Raw genomic sequence first — 21459 nt, 5'->3', positions numbered from 1 at the left:
TTTATACTACTACTTTTTTTGCTAATTTCTCTTTTATTCCTAATACCCATTTTTTTTAACTCATGCCATGATTTTTTTTGTGTGAATATTTTTTTATTAACAGTATAATCAAATTTATCAAACAAACAATTTCAAACCATTGGCTATTACAACTGTGGTGCAATACAGCATGTCCAAAGTAATGGTACATAATGTCATCCATCATTGTCTTATTCCACCCGCTGGTTAGCAGGTCATATTAAAAGTTAGCAGGCGTTGTAAAGCCTATATATACATGGCATGTGTTAAAAAAATGGGTATTAGGAATAAAAGAGAAATCAGCAAAAAAAAGAAGGATAAATTGACGTAGGTAAAAACTACACTATTTATGAGTTCCAGGATAATCCTGGGATGTCACTTTCAGCCAAAATATTTATTAGTGTCATGACTTATATTAGTGGTCAGTAGGAGGTCCCAAGGTGATGGAATTTAGGAGTGAACTTTAAGATTAGTTACTGGGATCTGTCAACTTTATATGAAGCTGGTCTTGTTGGATATCACTGTGCATATTTATATAGCATTATGATGATTTTAGGATATTTTATAAGAATGTTTATATATTGATGGCTGTTCTGTTAATGTTTTTGTATATTATTTAAAGTCATGCTGTTTTTTTGGTGGTTTGTTTTTTTTTGTTTTGCACATCACTTTGGAAAGAGTTGTTCTGAAAAAGCAATTCACACTTTAAAACTTGTGCCCTACTATTTAGTTCCCTATTAAAAGTTCTGCTGCAGTCATATGGAAATGAACAGTACTGATCATTTCTAAAAGAAAATTATTATTTACCTGCTAATTTTCGTTCCTGTAGTACCATGGATCAGTCCAGACAGTGGGTTATGTCCCCAATCCAGCAGATGGAGTCAGCACAAGCTTTGAGGGGGCGTATCCATATATACTACTACCCCCTCTGCAGGAGTTCAGTATCGAGTATATCAAAGCCCGAGTAGAAACCCCCGAAGGATCAAGTTTGTGGAAACAGATAATGAAAACAATTGTAACCGCAACAAGTAACTGCAAACATCCTACCAACTTGTAGGGAGCTGTGAAAAACAGCGAAAAGAAACAACTGTGAAGACACAGAACACTGCGAGCAAGAAGCAGCGCAGAGCTGAGCAGGATCAAGAACCCAAACGCGGTGGGCGTCTGGACTGATCCATGGTACTACAGGAACGAAAATTAGCAGGTAAATAATAATTTTCTTTTCCCTGTACGTACCTGGATCAGTCCAGACAGTGGGATGTACCCAAGCTTCCCTAAATCGGGTGGGGTCCTGCGAGGCCTGCTCGGAGAACCTGCTCGCCAAAGTGTCCAGAGACCGAAGAGGCGAGGTGCAGACGATAGTGCCTCGAGAACGTGTGTAACGATTTCCAGGTGGCTGCCCTACAAATTTCCTGCGAGGATACCGAGCGAACCTCCGCCCAGGAAGCCGCCTGAGAACGTGTAGAATGCGCTACGATTCCGGGTGGGGGAGTCCGACCCGCCCCAATGTAAGAAGCAGCAATGCCGGCCTTCAGCCATCTGGCAATGGTAGTCTTCGAGGCCTGAGACCCCTTCTTAGGACCGGCCCAGAGTACAAAGAGATGGTCAGAGGTTCGGAACTCATTTGTAGCCTCCAGATAGAGGCGCAGAGTGCGCTTGACATTCAAGAGACGGAGAGACTTCGGCTCTGAAGAAGAGAAGGACGGCAACTCCACCGTCTGGTTCACATGGAATGCAGAAACCACCTTCGGAAGGAAGGAGGGAACGGTGCGAAGCGAGACTCCAGAGTCGGAGAAACGGAGATAGGGCTCTCTACACGACAGAGCCTGCAGCTCCGAGATGCGCCGAGCGGAACAGATGGTCACAAGAAATACAGTCTTGAGAGTGAGATCCTTTATCGTTGCGCTGCGCAGCGGCTCGAACAGTGGTCCCGACAGGGAGCAAAGCACAAGGTTAAGACTCCAGGAGGGACAAGGGTCCCGCAACGGAGGACGCATATGCTTGACACCCTTGAGAAAACGAGCAATGTCAGGATACTGTAGAAGAGAGCCCCCATCGCTCCACAGCGAACCAAGGGCGGCCACCTGAACCCGTAGTGAATTATAGGCGAGCCCTTTTTCCACCCCCGCCTGTAGAAACTGAAGGATCTGAGGTACAGAAGCCTTAGCGGGTCTCGTGGCCTGGCTGGTACACCACAGCTCGAACACAGGTCGCCGACGTCGATGTCTTTCGTGCCCGCAATAGCGTGGATACTACCGCCTCCAGGTAGCCCCGACGCCGGAGGCGGCGCCTCTCAAAAGCCAGGCCGCAAGACAGAAGAGTTTTGTCTGCTCGAAAAATACCGGGCCCTGATGTAGGAGCTGGGGGAGGTGCCCCAGCCTGATTGGCCTGTCGATCACCAGCTGTAGCAGGTCCGCAAACCAGGGTCGCCTGGGCCATTCTGGGGTGACGAAAACCACGGTCCCCTGATGGCTTTCTATTCTGCGGAGCATCCTGCCCACCAGGGGCCATGGTGGAAAAGAAAGATATGGCGGCCACGGGAGGACCAGGGCATCCACTCCCTCCGCGCTCTCTCCGGCGACTGAAGAAGCGTGGAGCCTTGGCGTTGAGAGCGGACGCCATCAGATCCAAGTGGGGGGCCCCCCACCGATGAACGAGAAGTTGTATTGCTTTGTCGGAGAGAGACCACTCTCCGGGTCCAGCAGTTGACGACTGAGGAAGTCCGCCTGGACGTTGTCCACACCGGCGACGTGCGAGGCCGCTAGCCGGACGAGATGACGCTCCGCCCATTGCATCAGCAGCGCCGCCTCGAGCGCGACCTGCAGGCTGCGCGTGCCTCCTTGTCGGTTGATGTAGACCACGGTGGTAGCGTTGTCCGATAGGATTCTGACTTCTCGGTTCCGAAGAAGCGGGAGGAAATGTCGCAGAGCTAGCCGGACCGCTCTGGTTTCCAGACGGTTGATTGACCACTTCGCCTCCACCGTGGACCACGTCCCCTGCGTGGCGCTTCGATCGCAGACTGCACCCCAGCCTGCTAGACTGGCATAGGTGGTCACCACCACCCAATTTGGCAGATCGAGGGACATGCCACGGGCCAGGTTCGGCGGATCCAACCACCAGCCCAGACTGTCCCTGGCATTCTGTGGGAGCGGGAGAATCATCTGATAGTCCTGCAATACTGGTTTCCAACGGGAGAAGAGCGCCCACTGTAAGGTCCTGAGGTGCGCGAAAGCCCAAGGTACAAGGTCGATGGTGGACCCCATCACTCCCAGGAGTTGCAGGTAGTCCCAGGAGGTGGGCTCTGGTAACGCAGAGAACCGTCGTGTGTGATCCCGCAAGGATTGAGCTTTGTCCTGGCGCAGAAAAACTTTGCCCAGTAGGGTGTCGAAAGTTGCCCCCAAAAAAAAAACCCAAGCGTTGCGAGGGCATGAGGGAGCTCTTGGAGAAGTTCACTACCTATCCCAGGGAATGTAGAAACCGTACTACTCGAGTCACCGCTGAGCGTCCATGATCGAATGACTTCGCCCGGAGGAGCCAATCGTCCAGATAAGGATGAACCAGGATGCCCTCCTTCCGGAGAGCTGCCGCCACAACTACCATGATCTTGGTGAAGGTGTGCAGCGCCGGCGCCAATCCAAACGCGAGAGCCGTGAACTGAAAATGCTGGTCCAGAATTTTGAAACGAAGGAAACTGTGGTGGTCCGGGCGGATGGGAATGTGCAGGTAGGCCTCCGTTAAGTCCAGGGAGGCGAGGAACTCCCCCCGATGCACCGCCGCAATCACTGACCGGAGCGTTTCCATGCGGAACCGAACGACTCGAAGGGATTTGTTGACTTCCTTGAGGACTAGGATAGGCCGGAAGGAACCGTCCTTCTTTGGTACGACGAAATAGATGGAATAGTGGCCCGAGCCCACCTCTCCGAAGGGCACGGGCGCAGTAGCGCCTATCTCCCGGAGTCTGTCCAGAGTCAGCTGCACCGCTCCTCTCTTGAGGTCCGAGCCACAGGGGGAAAAGATGAACCTTCCCTGCGGGGGGCGGACAAATTCCAATGCGTAGCCGTGTTTTATGGTATCCAGGACCCACTGGTCCGAGGTGATCCGTGCCCACTCCGCTTAGAAATACGTTAGTCGGTCCCCAATCCTGGGGACAGGGGAGTGGGCGAGACTGGCATCATTGTGAAGACTTGGTATAGGGGTTCCCGGTTCCGGGAGTAGTGCGTGCGGGCCGATGCCCGCGGAAGGCGCGCAACCAGGGCTGAGACCTGGGGGCGGATGGCCGGGAGCCCGTCTGTCTGTAGCCCCTGTAGCGCCGTTGCGCTCTGGCTCTGGTCCGAGAAGAAGAAAACGCTCTGGATGGTCGAAACCTATCCTCCGGCAGCCGATGAACAGCGTTCTCCCCCAGGGACTTGATGATCTGGTCCAAATCCTCCCCGAAGAGGAACTTGCCCCTGAAGGGAAGAGAGCCCAGACTGGACTTAGAGGACGTATCAGACGCCCAATTGCGTAGCCACAGTAGTCGTCGTGCTGCCACTACCGAAACCATGGATCTTGTGAGGACCCGAAAAAGGTTGTACGAGGCGTCCGCCCCATACGCCACTGCGGCTTCTAGCCGATCTGCCTGGGCAGCCTCATCGGACGGCAGGTTCTGAGACGTGAGGAGTTGTTGCACCCAAAGGAGACTAGCCCGCTGGGCAAGCGAACTGCACATCACCGCCCGCATACCCAGAGCGGAGACCTCGAAAACCCGCTTAAGGAAAACTTCCAACTTACGATCCTGTGTGTCCCGCAACGCCGCACCTCCCGTCACTGGGATAGTCGTCCTCTTCGTGACCGCCGACACTGCGGAGTCCACCTTTGGGACCTTGATGAGGTCCAGAAAATCTTCGGGGAGCGGGTACAGCTTTTCCATAGCCCGGCTGCTCTTCAGGGAGGCCTCCGGGGTGTCCCATTCCCTGGTGAGAAGTTGTAAAAACGAGTCATGAATGGGAAAAGCCCGAGCCCTCGGCTGGAGTGCCGCCAGGACAGGATCTCCCTTCCTTGAAGAAGTGATGACAGCGGGAGCTACTGGGGCAGGCGGGTCTGGTGGCGGATCCAAATCTAATTCCTGGATGATCTGCGGGATGAGGTCGTCCAGCTCTTCCCTCTGGAAGAGGCGTAGGGTACGCGGATCATCCCCCTCCTGTGTGCCGTCCCCTTGTCCCCCGTCCGGGAGGTCAAGTCCATGTCCCGCTGGGTCTGGCACCGCCCCCACTGCCGCGGGCGTGGATCGGACCCGGGTAGGAAGGCTGGAGGCCCCCACTCCCGGAGGGTCGGGGGGGGGCCGGCGTCGAGGGTGACATCCGAGGGATCTTAGGAGGGGGGGGGGTCCCACAGGTGCTTCCAGCCCCTGCAGATAAGCGGTATGCATGAGCAGGATAAACTCCGGAGAGAACCCCGGCCTGCTCGGGTGCGCTTCGGGGGCGGCGTGGTTCCTGCTCCCTGGCTCTGGGTGCTTGGTTCCTGCACCAAAATCGGGGGAACACCCCCGCTGGTAGAGTCCTCCAGGGATCCGTTCTCCCTCGTGGCCTCCAGGGATCCGTTCCCCCTCGTGGCCTGCGCCTCAGGGCGCTCAGAATGTAAAATGGCCGCCGTTCCCGCCAAAAATGGCGGAGTGGCCGGCCCGCACCGCCCGGGCAAAAAGAGAAATCAGTCAGGGACTGTGAGGTACCTTCCCCCCCGGGAAGGCATCGTGCACAGATGCCCTCCCGGGAAATCCGGGACCCCGGGTCTCCGCAGGCCGCACAGCGGGACGGCCGCGGCATCGGGATCGCTGCAGGAGAAAAGAAAAAGCCACGGGGGGGGGGGGGGCCACGCGCACAAAGGCGCCGCTGCGGGGGGGCCCGGTCGGCCCGCACTGCCCGCTGTCTGAAAATAGAGGAGGGTGCCGCGGGGGGGCCTTCCTGGCCACACGACCCGCCCCAGACATCTTTCCCTAAATGGCTCAGCAGCCCATGAGGAGCTGTAAAATGGCCGCGGGTGAGGGAGTAAAGAGCGAAGAGGCCGGCTCCACCGGCTTTCGCGGGCACCGGGGGCTGAGCTGTAAAGGAAAAAACTACAAAGGAAAAACAAACTTACCCCTGGCTGCAACGAGAAATAAACAGCAAGGCCGCAGAGAAGAGACAAGGAAGATAAGCCACTCCCCAGGAGTTGAAAGAACTCTGCCTTTTTTTTTTTTTTTTTTTATAAACTTAATACAAACTTGATACAAACTTGATCCACAGAAAAAGACAACAACAAGCCATAATCAAGCAAGAAAGTGAAGGAAAAGGAGGGGAAGCCTGATTCCCCTACTCGCATCTGCTGGAGTCAGAAGATACTGAACTCCTGCAGAGGGGGTAGTAGTATATATGGATACGCCCCCTCAAAGCTTGTGCTGACTCCATCTGCTGGATTGGGGACATAACCCACTGTCTGGACTGATCCAGGTACGTACAGGGAATAGAGTTTTAAAAGCAATGAGAATGGGACAGAAACGAATATGTCTGTATATATAAACCATGACATTTGTGGGGAACGAGGGCACCAGCGGCTTTGGAAAGGGAGTGAGGAAAAGTCTATTTTACAAAAGTTATGAATTTTAATGGAAAATGAAATCTGCTGCAAATTAATCTGACTTTTTGGGACAGAATTTTGATAGGTATGAACCGAAACAAAAGGAATTTGACTGCTGTGCTACTTAACCTTTATTTCTACATAACCATGTTAACAAGCAAGCTCTTAAAATCTAATCACAAATGTATTACAAAATCTACCACCTATAATTAGTTTGTAGACCTTTATTTCTATATAAATGAACAAAGATCCACCTTTAAGTTTATAAGAATGCAATGGCAAAATGTTTTTTGGCTCAAGTGCTATAAATCTAGAAATATGTCAACAGGTGTTAGAATCAGTAGAGCTTCACTCTTTTTCAGCTTGGAAACTTATAGCAGACTTTTCTCATTACTGCTATAGCATCTTACCTGTACAATTACAAGTACAGTGAGAAATGAAAACTGGAAAACACCTCTCTTTAAAAGCACATCATGTTTATTTGTTTTGAGAATTGTTGCTTTTATATCGTATGCTCATTTTAAAATGTGTCCCTGTGAGGGGGAAGTATCAGGTTCAACCCTAAAATCAAAAGGCTTTAAAAAAAAAAAGTTCATAGATGTGATCTTCATCAATTATTGGTAACTTACATAGCTAGTAAAAATTATTGTACTGCATTACTCTACATAAGCCCAAAGTAGGAGTTTCAAATTATAATGACCACTTGATATTGCCAAGAACACCCACAGCAGGTCAACAGTCAATGCCAGGCAATTTTCACAATAAATTAGATTACGTCTAATAAGACTGAGTTCTAACAACTTAGATCAGACATGCTGCTGAAATTATGATCCAAGACAACTAAAGTTTGGTACCTCGATATTTTCTGAGAGACCATATTCAGAATGAGGATTTTCTGTCACCTGTAAAATAAAAGACTTGTCAGCCAAAATGAAATATTCTAGCTCTTCCATGCCAATAGATAAGTACTGAACTATTACAAAGAATTGTCCTGGTACCTGCTGCTGCCCCTCCACACTCTGCTCTGAATCCATGATGCTGTGTCTGAAAAGTATTATCTATGGAGATTCCTCTGTAAAAGGAGAAAAAGCAATCTGTAAGCACCTTAAAGTGTCCGTACATAACACCAACAGTCACTGTGAAATGCATTGTTTGAACTTGCCCCATTTTGACTGCTGTATAATTTCAGCTCAGTTAACTGGTTAAACATCATAGGCTTTATTTATAAAGGACGTTTTACAATGTAGTACCTATGGCAATAGGTGTGATTTTTACTATTACTGCAGAGTGAAAATGACTAATTTATGATGTCTATTCCTGAACTGGTAATCATCTCTCATGTTGTCCAGAGATTCATTTGCAGGCATAAGAGAACCTGAGTTCAACCCTCCATTTTCACTGAGATGTCTTAAAAAATTATTTTGTAGTGAAAGCTATAGAAAAGTGGCCTAAAAATCATACAGCAGCCAATATTTGTGAATCTACAGTGGCCTATTTTCAAATGATGTTAACTGCATAAAAATAGAGTTAGAAACATGAAAGACCATAACCTTCAAAAACGCAGGTGAGGATCATCACCACTGCCAGCAGCACCACCTGCACGTACAAACCACGGAAAGGTGATGCAGCACTATCACAACATAAGAAAAAGCCTGGAACCCACTCCTAGTCAAATCCAATAACCTACAGAATCAGATTTGAGCACCCATGTTCCCTGCAACTGGACGCATCAAACTTGAGTAAATTAAGGAAATATTTATTTACAAAAAGAGGGTGATAGACACATGAAAAGGCCTCTCAATGGAGATAAGACAGTGTTGGAGTTCAAGAAAGTATGGGACAAGCACAGAAGACCTCTGAGGGGAAAGGAAAGGATTATAAAGCTAAGCACAAAGTGTAGCTGAGCAGACTGGGTGAACTGTAAGGCCTTTATCTGCTCTCACAGTAACAGTAAATGATAGCAAATACAGACCAACGTAGTCCATCTAGTCTGCCCAGCAAGGTGCTCAAGCTTTAACTACCATTCAATGTAGGTTACCCCCCATGAAGAAGTTACCACGTTACCCCAGTGCTTCACTTCCATCCTGTTGCCACCTAGGGATGTTTATCACCTCACCGTTTTTTACCTTATTACTTTCTTTAGGAGGGAATTGCAGCCATCCACCACCTTCTCAGTGAAAATATTTCCTGACATTGTTCCTGAGTCTATCCCTCCTGGAATTTCATATCATAACCCCTAATTTTACAGCTTCCTTTCCACTGGAAAAGGTTTGTCTGAACTGTAATGGTTCTTTTCAGCATTTTCATTAGTGATACTGTGGAAGGACTATCAGGAAAGGTTTACCTTTTTGTGGTTGATACTAAGATCTGCAATAGTTTAGTTTATTGCTTTTCTATACCGTTATATTGGCAAAGCCTTCACAACGGTGTACAATTATATTAAAGGAAAATACAATAAATTCATAAAAAGAGATAACAGCTAATAATACTAAGATGAAGCACAGAAAATATAAGTTAGCTGTTAAAAATACATACTAAAACTATAATATTTAAAAACAAACTAAAATAAAATTCAATAAGAACAAATATTAAGAATGCCTAAAAAACCATAAATAGTATAATAAAATAAATTAATATTAGTTAAATGAGAAGAATAGAAAGGTACCCAGTAAGGAATGGAAACCATGAGGAAGGATCTAGCAAAACTTGAGGAATTGTTTAGAGTCTGGCAGCTAATATTTAATGGCAAAAAATTAAGTTATGCATTTGGGCTGCAAAAACCCAAGGGAGTGGTAGGCATAGGAGGTGAAATTTTTCTAAGCACCAAAAAAGTATGGAATCTGGGGGTGACCGTATCTGATGATCTTAAGGTGGCTAAACAAGTGGATAAGGAAATGGCAAAAGCCAGAAAGATGCTTGGGTGGCCTTTGGCGAAACCTCATTTGGAACACTTAGCACATTTCTGGAGACTGCACCTTTAAAAGGATATAAACTGGTTGGAGTCTGTCCATAAAGTGGCTACTAAAATGCAGGAGGTAAAATTTGCTTGCTATGGAGGCAGCACCTGCAGATTTATCTCATGCATATTCATTGTAGATATTCAGAAAACCTGACTGGCTAGGTGTCCTCTAGGACAGGTTTGGAAACCAGTGCCCTAGAGGAAAGACAGGATAGGAGAGATATGATAGAGATTTAAATATCTCTTAAGGTATTAATGCCCAGGAGGCAGGCCTCTTGACAAAAGGTGGCTCTGGAATGAGGGGTCATGGGTGAAGGAGAAAAGGGTTAAACTGAGGAGTAATCTTAGGAAATATTTCTTTACAGAAAGAGTGGTGGATGCATGGAGCAGCCTTCCAGTGGAGGTAGTAAAGACCAGGAGTGGATTGGCCCATCGGGACTTCGGGCATGCCCCAGAGGGCTGGGCTAGCCAAGCACATGATTTGGGTTGGTCGCAGTAGCCCCATGTGTGCGTGGGTTCCAGCCGAGTTTCTCCCATAGCAGAAGTCTCCGAGACTCTCATTCACTGACTTTTCCTATCGCAATAGTAGCAGCAGCTCCCTGGTCCTCCTGCTGCTCTCTCGCACCTTTCTCCCCCCCATCTTCATTCTCCACCTCCCCTTTCACCAGCTCACATTCTCTCTCTCTCTCTATAGGAGGCCTCGTGCTGCTGCCTCTCTTTTGGCTCCATGTCTTCTGCTTCTGTGCCGTGGGCCCCCTTCATTCTTGGGCTACAGCAAAAACCAAACCAAACAACCTGCCCTTTCCTAAGGCAAGGAACGCCTCCACCCGCAGCAACTGGACCTTGTTATTCAGAGGCTTTCAGGTCAATCCAGTAAAGTGCGGCCGCGTTTACCCCGCTCCTAACTCACGTTCTACTCACTTTCCGGCCGCGTTAGCCCTTCCTGCGATCCACAATCCCCTTTAACCTACTCTTACCGCGTCCTTAAATCCCTGGGTAACCCCTTCCGCACGCGGCATGTATATTACATGCAAACGATAGAATTAGCTATTCCCTACCATCCAGTAACGCGCGCCATGACTATCGCTTTTTTACCCTGCCGTTTTGCCGCGCATTTAACCTGCTAACTTACCGCCTACCCTTACCCCTGCGTTAGAGGCAGGGGTAAGGGTAGGTGGCAAACTTTCCCCCAGCCCCCGCTCACCTGCCCTGGCCGCGTCCATGGGTGCTGGTCTCCGGGGCAGCCCCAGTCCTCTCCCCTCCTCCCGAAGCAACAAAAGCGAAAAAAAGCGAAAAAGCGAAAAAAAAAGTTGCAAGAGAGAGAGGGGAGAGAGGACGGGCAATCCTATGCTCGGGATTGCCCGTCCTCTCTCCCCTCCTCCAGAGGCAAGGCGCGAAAAGCAGCCTTGCTCCGGGAGGAGGGGAGAGAGGATCAGCAGTGTAAAGCGACGAAGCGACTTACTTTTTTTGCAGCCCCCCTCCGGAGACGGACATCGGCGAGGACGACCGCAGCTCCCCTGCCTCCAGCTGCCCGCGAAGATGGACGCCTGCACGGGCGAAAGTGGCCCCTGTTCGTGCAATTGGGCCGCTCAAGGCATGACGTCACGACGTTTGGCGTCACGGCATGTGACGTCACGTCTTGAGCGGCCCAATTGCATGCACAGGGGCCGCTTTTGCCCGTGCGATGCGTCTATCTTCGCGGGCAGCTGGAGGCAGGGGAGGGGAGCCGCGGTCGTCCTCGCCGATATCCGTCTCCGGAGGGGGGGCTGCAAAAAAAGTAAGTCGCTTCGTCGCTTTACACTGCCAGTCCTCTCTCCCCTCCTCCCAGAGCAAGGCTGCTTTTCACACCTTGCTTTTGGAGGAGGTGAGAGGGGACTGGCAATCCCGAGCGTATGATTGCCCGTCCTCTCTCCCCTCTCTCTTGCTACTTTTTTTTTTCTCGCTTTTTTCCGCTTTCGTTGCTTGCTTCGGGAGGAGGGGAGAGAGGGCTGACAATCCCGAAAGTCGGAGAACTGTCCACTTCCTGGTACCTGTCATTTGAAATGACAGATACCAGCGTGTCCGTGAAGCGTTAGGCCCGCGCACCCAGGTTACTGTATAGGCGCTGTATAGCGCTCTATACAGTAAAATGGGTTGCGCGGGCCTAACGCTTCACGGACACTTCTTAGACGCAGCTTGCATTTCCAAGCTATTTACATACAGTATCGAGCGGTAGGTGAGCTGGACTGTGCGTGTAGCAACCGCGGGTGCGCCGGGCACTAACGCAGCTCTTCCTACCACTCGTTACTGGATTGACCTGTTTGTTTGCAATCCCCTAATCACCAATGTGAGTAGAAACTTTTTTTTAAGTTAACAGGCAGCTGCTGCACCTTTTGCATGGGGGGGAGGGGCTGGAAGAAGAGAGAGTGTGTGACTACTGATTATATGTGACAGAGCATGTGACTCAGCAATTGTGGATCAGCGTGCAAGAAAGGAAAATTGGTTCTTACCTGCTAATTTTCGTTCCTGTAGTACCACGATCAGTCCAGACAGTGGACTGAGCCTCCTGCCCAGCAGATGGAGACAGAGAAAAACTGAAAGGGTATCGTATATCAGGATAGAGCCTACCTGCATCCCTTCAGTATAAACGTTATCAAAGCAGATAAATAGAAAGATAACCAGCATAAGATCAAGCAAGCAACCGTAACTGATAATTTGAACAATTCAAAACTCTGTAAATAACCGCTTATGTATATATATTCATCTAGTAAATGCTTCCGGTGCCTTAAAGTTCTGCAAGGAAGCAGAGAGATCCAAAAAACTGTAAAAGAACAAGTGTAAAGAGCTTTGAGCGGGCGTAGTAGACAGTACACAGGAGGGAGTCTGGACTGATCCGTGGTACTACAGGAACAAAAATTAGCAGGTAAGAACCAATTTTCCTTTCCCTGTACGTACCTAGATCAGTTCAGACAGTGGGATGTACCAAAGCTTCCCTAAACAGGGTGGGACTGAGAAAATCCCGCTCGAAGCACCTGCCTTCCGAAGGAGCCAAAAACTGGCGCCTGTACAGAGGCAGTAATGACGAGCAAAAGTATGCAGAGACTTCCAAGTAGCTGCTCTGCAGATTTCCTGCGGAGAGACCAACTGATTCTCCACCCAAGAAGTAGTTTGTGAACGCAAAGAGTGGGCCTTTAAGCCCTCCAGAACCATCCGGCTCAGACAGATATACGCCAATGCAATAACCTCCTTTAACCAGCGAGCAATCATAGCTTTAGAAGCCTTGTTTCCTCTATTTGGGACACTCCATAGAACAAAGAGATGATCAGAGACCCGAAACTCGTTTGTAACCTGTAAGTAGCACAGTAGCACTCGTTTTACATCAAGGCACCGCAGTTCACCACCAGGCGTGTTCACAATGTTTTCAGAAGAAAAAGCAGGGAGTTCCACCGACTGATTGACATGAAAGGAAGACACAACCTTCAGCAAGAGCGATGGTACCATCTTAATGGACGGGCGGCGGTAGCGGTGGCGAGGGAGGGAGGAGAGAGAGAGAGGGAGGGAGGGAGGGAGTGGGAGGGACGGAGAGAGGGAGTGGGAGGGAGTGACTGAGTGAGAGGGAGGGACTGAGTGGGAGGGACTGATTGAGAGGGAGGAGGAGGGAGGGACTAAGTGAGAGGGGGGGAGGAGTGGGTGAGTGTGTGGGAGGGAGGTAGGGGGTGGGGAAGAGTGAGGGGAGAGGGAGAATGAGGGAGAGGTGAGAGACAGGGATGTGAGTAAGTGGAAGGGGGAGAGGGAGAATGAGGGAGAGGTGAGAGACAGGGATGTGAGTAAGTGGAAGGGTAAGAAGTTGTGGAGCAGAGAAAAAGGGAGTGGAGGAGGGCTGAGGGGGAGGGGATGGGATTGAGAGAGGGTGGGGAGTGACTGAGGGAAGGGGAGGGAGGTGAGAGTGAGGGGAAGAAGGCAGTGGGAGACAGAGGGTGAGTAAGACTGAGTGGAGGAAAGGGGAGGAGTGAACGAGGGGAAGGGGGAGAGAGGGAGAAAAAGTGTAGAAGGGTGCTGTGTTAGAAAATGGACTGAAAACAAAATGTAATGTAGCCCGTTTTAACGGGCTTAACGGCTTGTATATTTATAAATGATCTGGAAAAGGGTATGACAAGTGAGATGATCAAGTTTGCGGATGACACAAAATTATGCAGAGTAGTTAAATCTAAAGCGGATTGTGATAAATTGCAGGAGGACCTTGTGAAACTGGAAGATTAGGCTTCCAAATGGCAGATGAAATTTAATGTGGCCAAGTACAAGGTGATGCATATAGGGAAAAATAACCCTTGCTGTAGTTACACAATGTTAGTTCCTAAGATAGAACCTACCACCCAGGAAAGAAAGCTAGGCATTATCAAGCTGTATAATAAATTCAACTTCTCTGTGTCTGCGTGTATAGTCTAGCCTAGTACTGCGGCTCCTCACGATGCTCCTCCACGTGGGAGTGGTAATCTCCACAGTACCCAAGAATCCACTCCAACACCTCAAAACCATAACAAGTAGTTAAATCACAAGCAGATTGTGATACATTACAGGAGGACCTTGCAAGACTGGAAGATTGGGCATCCAAATGGCAGATGAAATTTAATGTGGACAAGTGCAAGGTGTTGCATATAGGGAAAAATAACCCTTGCTGTAGTTACACGATGTTAGGTTCCATATTAGGAACTACCACCCAGGAAAAAGATCTAGGCATCATAGTGGATAATACTTTAAAATTATCATCTCAGTGTGCTGCAGCAGTCAAAAAAGCAAACAATGCTAGGAATTATTAGAAAGGGAATGGTTAATAAAATGGAAAATGTCATAATGCCTCTGTATCGCTCCATGGTGAGACCGCACCTTGAATACTGTGTACAATTCTGGTCACATCTCAAAAAAGATATAGTTGCAATGGAGAAGGTACAGAGAAGGGCAACCAAAATTATAAAGGGGATGGAACAGCTCCCCTATGAGGAAAGGCTGAAGAGGTTAGGGCTCTTCAGCTTGGAGAAGAGATGGCTGAGGAGGGATATGATAGAGGTCGTTAAGATCATGAGAGGTCTGGAATGAGTAGATGTGAATCGGTTATTTACACTTTCGGATAGTAGAAGGACTAGGGGGCATTCCATGAAGTTAGCAAGTAGCACATTTAAGACTAATTGGAGAAAATTCTCTCTCACTCAATAAACAATAAAGCTCTGGAATTTGTTGCCAGAGGATGTGGTTAGTGCAGTTAGTGTAGCTGGGTTCAAAAAAGGTTTGGATGGGTTCTTGGAGGAGAAGTCCATTAACGGCTATTAATCAAGTTTACTTAGGGAATAGTCACTACTATTAATTGCATCAATAGCATGGGATCTTCTTGGTGTTTGGGTAATTGCTGGGTTCTTGTGGCCTGGTTTGGCCTCTGTTGGAAACAGGATGCTGGACTTGATGGACCCTTGGTCTGACCCAGCATGGCAATTTCTTATGTTCTTATAATGGATAATACATAGAAATCGTCAGTTCAGTATGCTGTGGCGGTCAAAAAAGAAAACAATCAGGCCCATTCAATAAAGTCCGCGGGAGAGCGCCTGCTCTCCAGACACACGCCCAGGCACCTATCCTGTGCACGAGATTCTTTATTTAAATTAGGGCCCGCGCTAATGAGACGGCAGCTGTCAGCGGGTCTGACTGCCGATGCTTAATTTTACCGCCGGTTGTCAAACCTGCTGGCAGCCACGGGTTCGGAAAATGGACAGTGGCAAAGTTGAGCGTCCGTTTTCCAGCCCGCAGGCAGATTTTTTTTTTTTAATTTTTGGGGCCTCTGACTTAATATCGCTATGATATTAAGTCGGAGGGTGTACAGAAAAGCAGTTTTTTCTGCTTTTCTCTACACTTGCCCGGTGCCGTCTGAAATTAACTCCTGCCTTTTGCAGGCGTTAATTTCTGAGAGTAAAATGTGCGGCTTGGCTGCACATTTTACTTTCTGTATTGCAGGTGACCAATAGGCTCATCAACATGCATTTGCATGTGATGAGCGCTATTAGTTTCGGGGGGGGATTGGCCGCATGTTTTCCACACGCTATTACCCCTTACAGTATTATTACCCCTTACAGTATAAGGGATAATAATAGCACGTCAAAAACACGCTGCCAAATGGGGGCTAAATGGTGCGCTCGGCGGAGCACATTCTTCTGTATCGGCCTGTATGTTAGGAATTATTAGGAAGGGAATAGGAAAACAGTGGATGTCATAATGCCTCTGTATCTCTTCATGGTGAGACCACACCTTAAATACTGTGCTTAACTCTGGTCGCTGTATCTCAAAAATTATAAAAGCACAGAGAAGGGTGACCAAAATAAGGGGCATGGAACGGCTCCCCTATGAGGAAAGGCTAAAGAGGCTAGGGCTGTTCAGTTTGGAGAAGAGACAACTGAGGGGGGATAAGATAGATGTCTACAAAATCATGAAAGGACTTGAACAGGTTAATGCAAATCGGTTATTTACTCTCTCAGAGAACAGGACTAGAGGGCACTCCATGAAGTCAGCAAGTAGCTCATTTAAAACAAATCAAAGAAAATTATTTTTCACTCAACACAGTTAGCTCTGGAACTCATTGCCAGAAGATGTGGTTGCAGCAGTTAATGTAACTTGGTTTAAAAAAGGTTTGGATAAGTTCCTAGAGGAAAAATCCATAAATTGCTATTAATTAATTAGCAATCAAGATCTATTTAATATTTGGGTATTTGCCAGGTACTTGTGACTTGGATTGGCCACTGTTGGAAACAGGATACTGGGCTTAATGAACCCTTGGTCTGACCCAGTATGGCATGTTTTCTTTTTAGTTATTTAGAAGAAATGTGAAATTTACATTAAGAGATATTTTGGCTCCAGATCATATAAGGTACCTCTAAAGGGTTGTTGACTTTTCATGCTTTTCGGAGCTGTTGAAGCACATAAGGGTGTCTGATATATAATCCATGGGCCTATTTTGAAAAAAAAAATCCCTCGGGCTGATAATTTCCTACAGTCTACCCCTGGTAGAGATAAAGATAGTATCTGAATTCAAGAAAGCATGGGACATGCACAGGAGATCTGGAAGAAACCTGCACAACTGAGCAGTCGTATGGATGGGCAAAATAAGCCTGTATCCTCCGGTCTCCTCTCATAAATATTTCGATGCAAACCCCACACCATTTTTGTTGCCCCTCTCAGGATCGCTTCCATCCTATATCCTTTTAGGATACGGTCTCTAGAACTGAACACAGTATGCCATGTGAGGCCTCACTAGAGACCTGTAGAGGGGCTAAATTACCACCTCCTTTTCCTTGCTAGTAATGCCTCTCCCTATGCGGCCCAACATCCCTCGGACCCATGCTCGGGTTCTAATAAGCTTACAAAGTGTTACTAATCTGCATTAGGGCCGTCCCCCGCTGTCACGGCTCACAGAATACGAGCTTCCCTGCAACCCGGACTCAGTCGACCTCACAGCCCCGCAAACAGGCTGCCGCTGGAGAGTTAAGCTGCCCGGTTTCACCTCGCGGCCCCTGTCGCCCTTCTCCACACCACCCCCCGCCCAGCAGAAATCTTCCCCCACTCCCTCTTCCCAGTCAGCCGGTGCGGGACGTAGACCTGCATGCCTCCAACACATCGCACCGAGCCTAATGGCTTCATTAGGAACAGCAAGCAAGAGGTTCCCCAACTTCACTTCTGCTATAGAGAGAAGAAGGCGGTACCAGGACCAGCAAAAAAAACCCCTCTAACGTCCAGAACCAGAAACAGGATGGAAGGAAACTGGACAAAAACTCCTCCTCCTCCCAGCGCCTCCGCTTCTCACCTTTATCCACCGCAAAACGACGCGCCAGGCACGGGTAAAGGCGGGAGGGGAATGGAGCGCGCAGGCGCAGCGTTCCGCCCATCTGCTACCACGTGGCCCATCCCCGGTGACGTCAGGGAGGACGCGGAGAAGAAAGGGCGTGGCAGCGCTCCCGCTGCGGCGCCTTCGGCTGTATCGGTAAAGCTACGTAATAGAGAGAGAGAGAGAGAGAGAGAGAGAGAAAGCGAGCGGCAGGCGTCTTATAGTAACGCCGAATTGTGCAAAACATGCCAAAACGTATCAAAATAAATCACTGGAGAGAGGCAACATGGCGCGAGCACAGGACCCCAAGGCGCTTGTTTAATTAAGCGGGAGAGAGACCCTCCGGGACACACAAACTTTTTGGGGTGCTCGGAGTGTGGGTGTCAGCAACCAGAACTCAGCGGTCACGGGAAAATAGAAGCCGGAAAACAGCACTCACCCGGAAAAGGCTATTGCCAGCCTGGAGCACGGCAAATGCAGCTGCTGGCTGACCACTTGTTGCCTAGCAACAGTGAGACGCACATAAGGGGGCCTGTGTAATAAGCCACGCTGACCTTTCCTAAGGTTTTAACTTCCGCTGTAGCATGGGTTTTTCCTCGCTAACCTAACCCCAGTATGTAATAGGGGTTTTAGAGCCAGAAAAACCCATGCTATAAAACCCACAAGGTTAGCAGGTCTCGAACTAATTGCAGTGTAATAAGCTTTACTGTGGAAATGTAACTGCTGGTCAAAGGCAGGCATTTTAAGCCCTACACTAAAGAGGAGAGCACCCAAATTCTACTCTGTCCTTTCACTAAAAAAGCACAAGTAACTCAGCTGCTTAAAGGCTCTGCCTGAACCTGCAAGTTGACAGTTATAATCTTCAAGCACAGACCTGACATGTAACAGCCTGATTCCCTAGCTGACATCTGTATGCATCAGAATATATCCTCATGTACATAGGAAGCATTGTGTCACATGGGACTGAAAAACAGGTGTCAGCACTGCCTCGGCTAGTTCTGAGGCAGTGCTTACATGGGAGTGCTCATATAGCAGGCCTTCACTTAACAGTGTTTTGGTAAGCACATATCCAATAGTGTGGCAATCCTCACAGAATACGAAGTCATTGCAAGCTAGCATATCAAAGGGGTAGTACATCACTGTACACAGCTAGGCCCTGCTACACTTAGATAAGCAGTCAACTCTCATGTACACATGATGAGGGCCTGGGCCCTTGGGCTGTCATGTTGGTTATGTTGACTGCTTGGGAAGGCTAGACAAGGATATGGTCTTAGGTTGGGAATAGGATGGTGTCATACCTTCACATATTGTGGAAAGTCACCTCTGAAATGGATAAGTCAGAGTGTATTTAGTTATGATTGTATTACCAAACAAAAGGTTCACCTCATTGAACCCAAGGCAAAGCTTCCAACACAGCTTTCTCATATGGAGAAGTCATCACAATGGGGAAAGGGGCTCCTCTGGTCTGGCGCAGATATTTATTTCAGCTCGCCACCTTGGCCTTCAGCTGGGTCTTTATGTCACAGTAGCGATGGGCCACCTACTCGCCAGTCCTTTTTATTCTGCTACTCTGGGATATCTGGCCCTTCGCTGCTCTGGACGTCTTGGCCACACAGTTGCCGAATAGCATATTGTAGTTTTTGAGGAAGCTGTGTTGGAAGCTATTAACCTAGTCTGACATGTCACAAGTAGCCATCAGGAAATACTGAGATGTCAGGCTGCAGCAAGGCCCTTTGCCTGTCCAGCTCAGAGCTAGTCATCTTGTCCTGTTTTATGCAGGTACATAAAAAATAAGCTGAGTAGTTTGTTCCAATTGCTAGTAGCTGTTACAATCCTTATCCTATCTGTGGCCTCTTGTAAAGCACATAGACTGAGGACTCCAGGGGAGACAAGCTTGCAGAATGGTCATTGTCCAAGCAGATTTGCAACCTTTTAGGTCTAATCAGGTTTGAGGCCCTTACCTGTCAGCATGGCTGCCATTACTTGTGGCCAACATAGCATAGTAGCTGTCCTATAGGGTGGGTGTCCTGTGGTGTTTCAGCCTTTTGGACTTAGTGGATACCAAGACATAGGCAGGTGTGCTGATAGACTCTCACTCATCAGCTTGGTGTATAGCATTAGGCTAGAGAAGGTGTTATCAGCTGATTACCTCAAAAGCCAACAGCAAGGCGATTTCTGAAGCCTGCCACTATGCAAAATGGATAGGCTAATTGCTCCCAGAGGTATCATGCGGTAGGCATGATGTCTTCTGCACTTTCAGTGTTGTAAGGTAGAAAGCACCTGAGACCTGGAGGGGCCCATATTTGTAACAAGGACTAATCTGTGAACATATCTGTGATAGATGTCTGTCAGCCTGCCAGATGTACTCAACCTTCTGTGAGGAGTTATGACTCTAGCAACCTTATTAGCAAGTAGGGATAAGCCGGGCACAGACATTGATGGTTGATAATGAACAGGCCAGGAACAGCAAAATAGATCCTTGGTAGGTAACCAAACAGGTATTCTGTAAGCCACACCATCCTAACAGATATATGTGTCTAGGTGAGTGTCACGCTCTGTTAGACTCTCTATATCTGTGTCTGGAGGTGATGTCGGGCTCATACCACACCAATGCATACTCCAGAGCATGCACTGTGAGTGTACCCAAATAGGACATACTGGTATTTGACACCAGCAAGCCTGTTGCTTCTACTCTTTATGATGGATGCTACAGATATGCTAATGTGTAGGCGGGGAGGAAATGGCCTCATGCATTGTAAGCAAACATTCCACCTTGGCTTGATACTGTTTATTTTTTCAGTCGAGCGGAGTTACACAGTGCCACTTTGCCAGATGAGTAGATATCTGCCTGTAGTATACACCTCCTGCCATCGGAGGCTCTCCCACCCAGTATCTGGTGTGGGCCTAGATGTATTGGTATTGGCAGTGTGTGCCTGATTGGAAGAGATTCAACTTCTGGGGAGGCTGTGTGGTTTGTGAGGGAGGGATTGTTTTGGGGATGCACAGATGAAGGGAAGGTGGAGGGCAAATGGTGCCATCATGCCAGGTACTTAAATATTCCACAGATAAATGGGTTGGGGGAAGTTTCAGGGCATGTATGTTGATACTTAAGGGCAGATTGGTGGCAGGAGGCCTGGTAGGACCCCAATTTGATGTTCACTTTTTCAAGACAGCGGCTAACTTACCTATATATCTGTAGAAGGTGTAATGGTAACTGGACAGTGAGCCTGCTACACAAGGCCACATCACCTGAGACTTACTCTGCCATATGTACACACTGGCAGCTTAAGCCTACAAATAATCTGCCTTATGTAGCTGCATGCATTTTGGATGCATAGTTTAGGTTGCACCTTTTTCCTGCTGCTTAAAGGGGACAGGTTTCCTGCTAACTGGAGCTGCATCACTTGTCTACCTAGCGGCAACTTGTACCATTATTCACTCTGCCTTATTTTTAATCATCGGTCAGTCCATATTTTTTTTGAAATTTTTGTGCTTGAAAATTAAAGTGCTCCGTGCTTTTAAAAATTATTTCTCCGATTTTATGTTTTATAAATTGTGCAACATCAAATAAATAGAATCACTTAGCTTATAAATCCTGTCCGTTTTCAATGTTGTAGCCCCTTATCTTCACATCCGATGAATTTTAGCAACGTGATCCATCTCCACATTGCTTTCTTGTGTCTGTGCCCGACACTGTACAATGTTTCGGACGTGGTCGTCCTTCTTCAAGGGCAATATTTCAGTTTTGCGCCATTGTGTCTCTCAGCGTTTTTTCAACCAAACACAAGAAAGCAATGTGGAGATGGATCACGTTGCTAAAATTCATCGGATGTGAAGATAAGGGGCTACAACATTGAAAACGGACAGGATTTATAAGCTAAGTGATTCTATTTATTTGATGTTGCACAATTTATAAAACATAAAATCGGAGAAATAATTTTTAAAAGCACGGAGCACTTTAATTTTCAAGCACAAAAATTTCAAAAAAAATATGGACTGACCGATGATTAAAAATAAGGCAGAGTGAATAATGGTACAAGTTGCCGCACAA

General features: G+C 48.0%; 1 protein-coding gene across 3 annotated transcripts in view; it reads right to left on the bottom strand.

The window, feature by feature from the left end:
- Window positions 1-17911, bottom strand: part of DPY30 (dpy-30 histone methyltransferase complex regulatory subunit) — a 45617-nt gene extending 27706 nt beyond the window's left edge. The window contains exons 1-3 of one of the 3 annotated variants that reach the window (XM_029593934.1): window positions 17848-17911; window positions 7608-7681; window positions 7464-7511 (exon numbers count right to left, since the gene is read on the bottom strand). In XM_029593934.1, coding sequence (XP_029449794.1) covers window positions 7464-7511; window positions 7608-7643 — 84 coding nt within the window. In that variant the 5' untranslated portion in view covers window positions 7644-7681; window positions 17848-17911. Of the gene's footprint in view, window positions 1-7463; window positions 7512-7607; window positions 7682-17182; window positions 17285-17387; window positions 17533-17847 lie in introns of those variants that run through there. The other 2 variants (XM_029593933.1, XM_029593935.1) reach the window with 2 other exon arrangements.
- Window positions 17912-21459: the final 3548 nt, after the last annotated feature.

Source organism: Rhinatrema bivittatum, chromosome 3, assembly GCF_901001135.1.
Source record: "Rhinatrema bivittatum chromosome 3, aRhiBiv1.1, whole genome shotgun sequence".
Classification (NCBI taxonomy): Eukaryota; Metazoa; Chordata; class Amphibia; order Gymnophiona; family Rhinatrematidae; genus Rhinatrema; species Rhinatrema bivittatum.
This window is presented reverse-complemented; position numbering and strand designations above follow the sequence as displayed.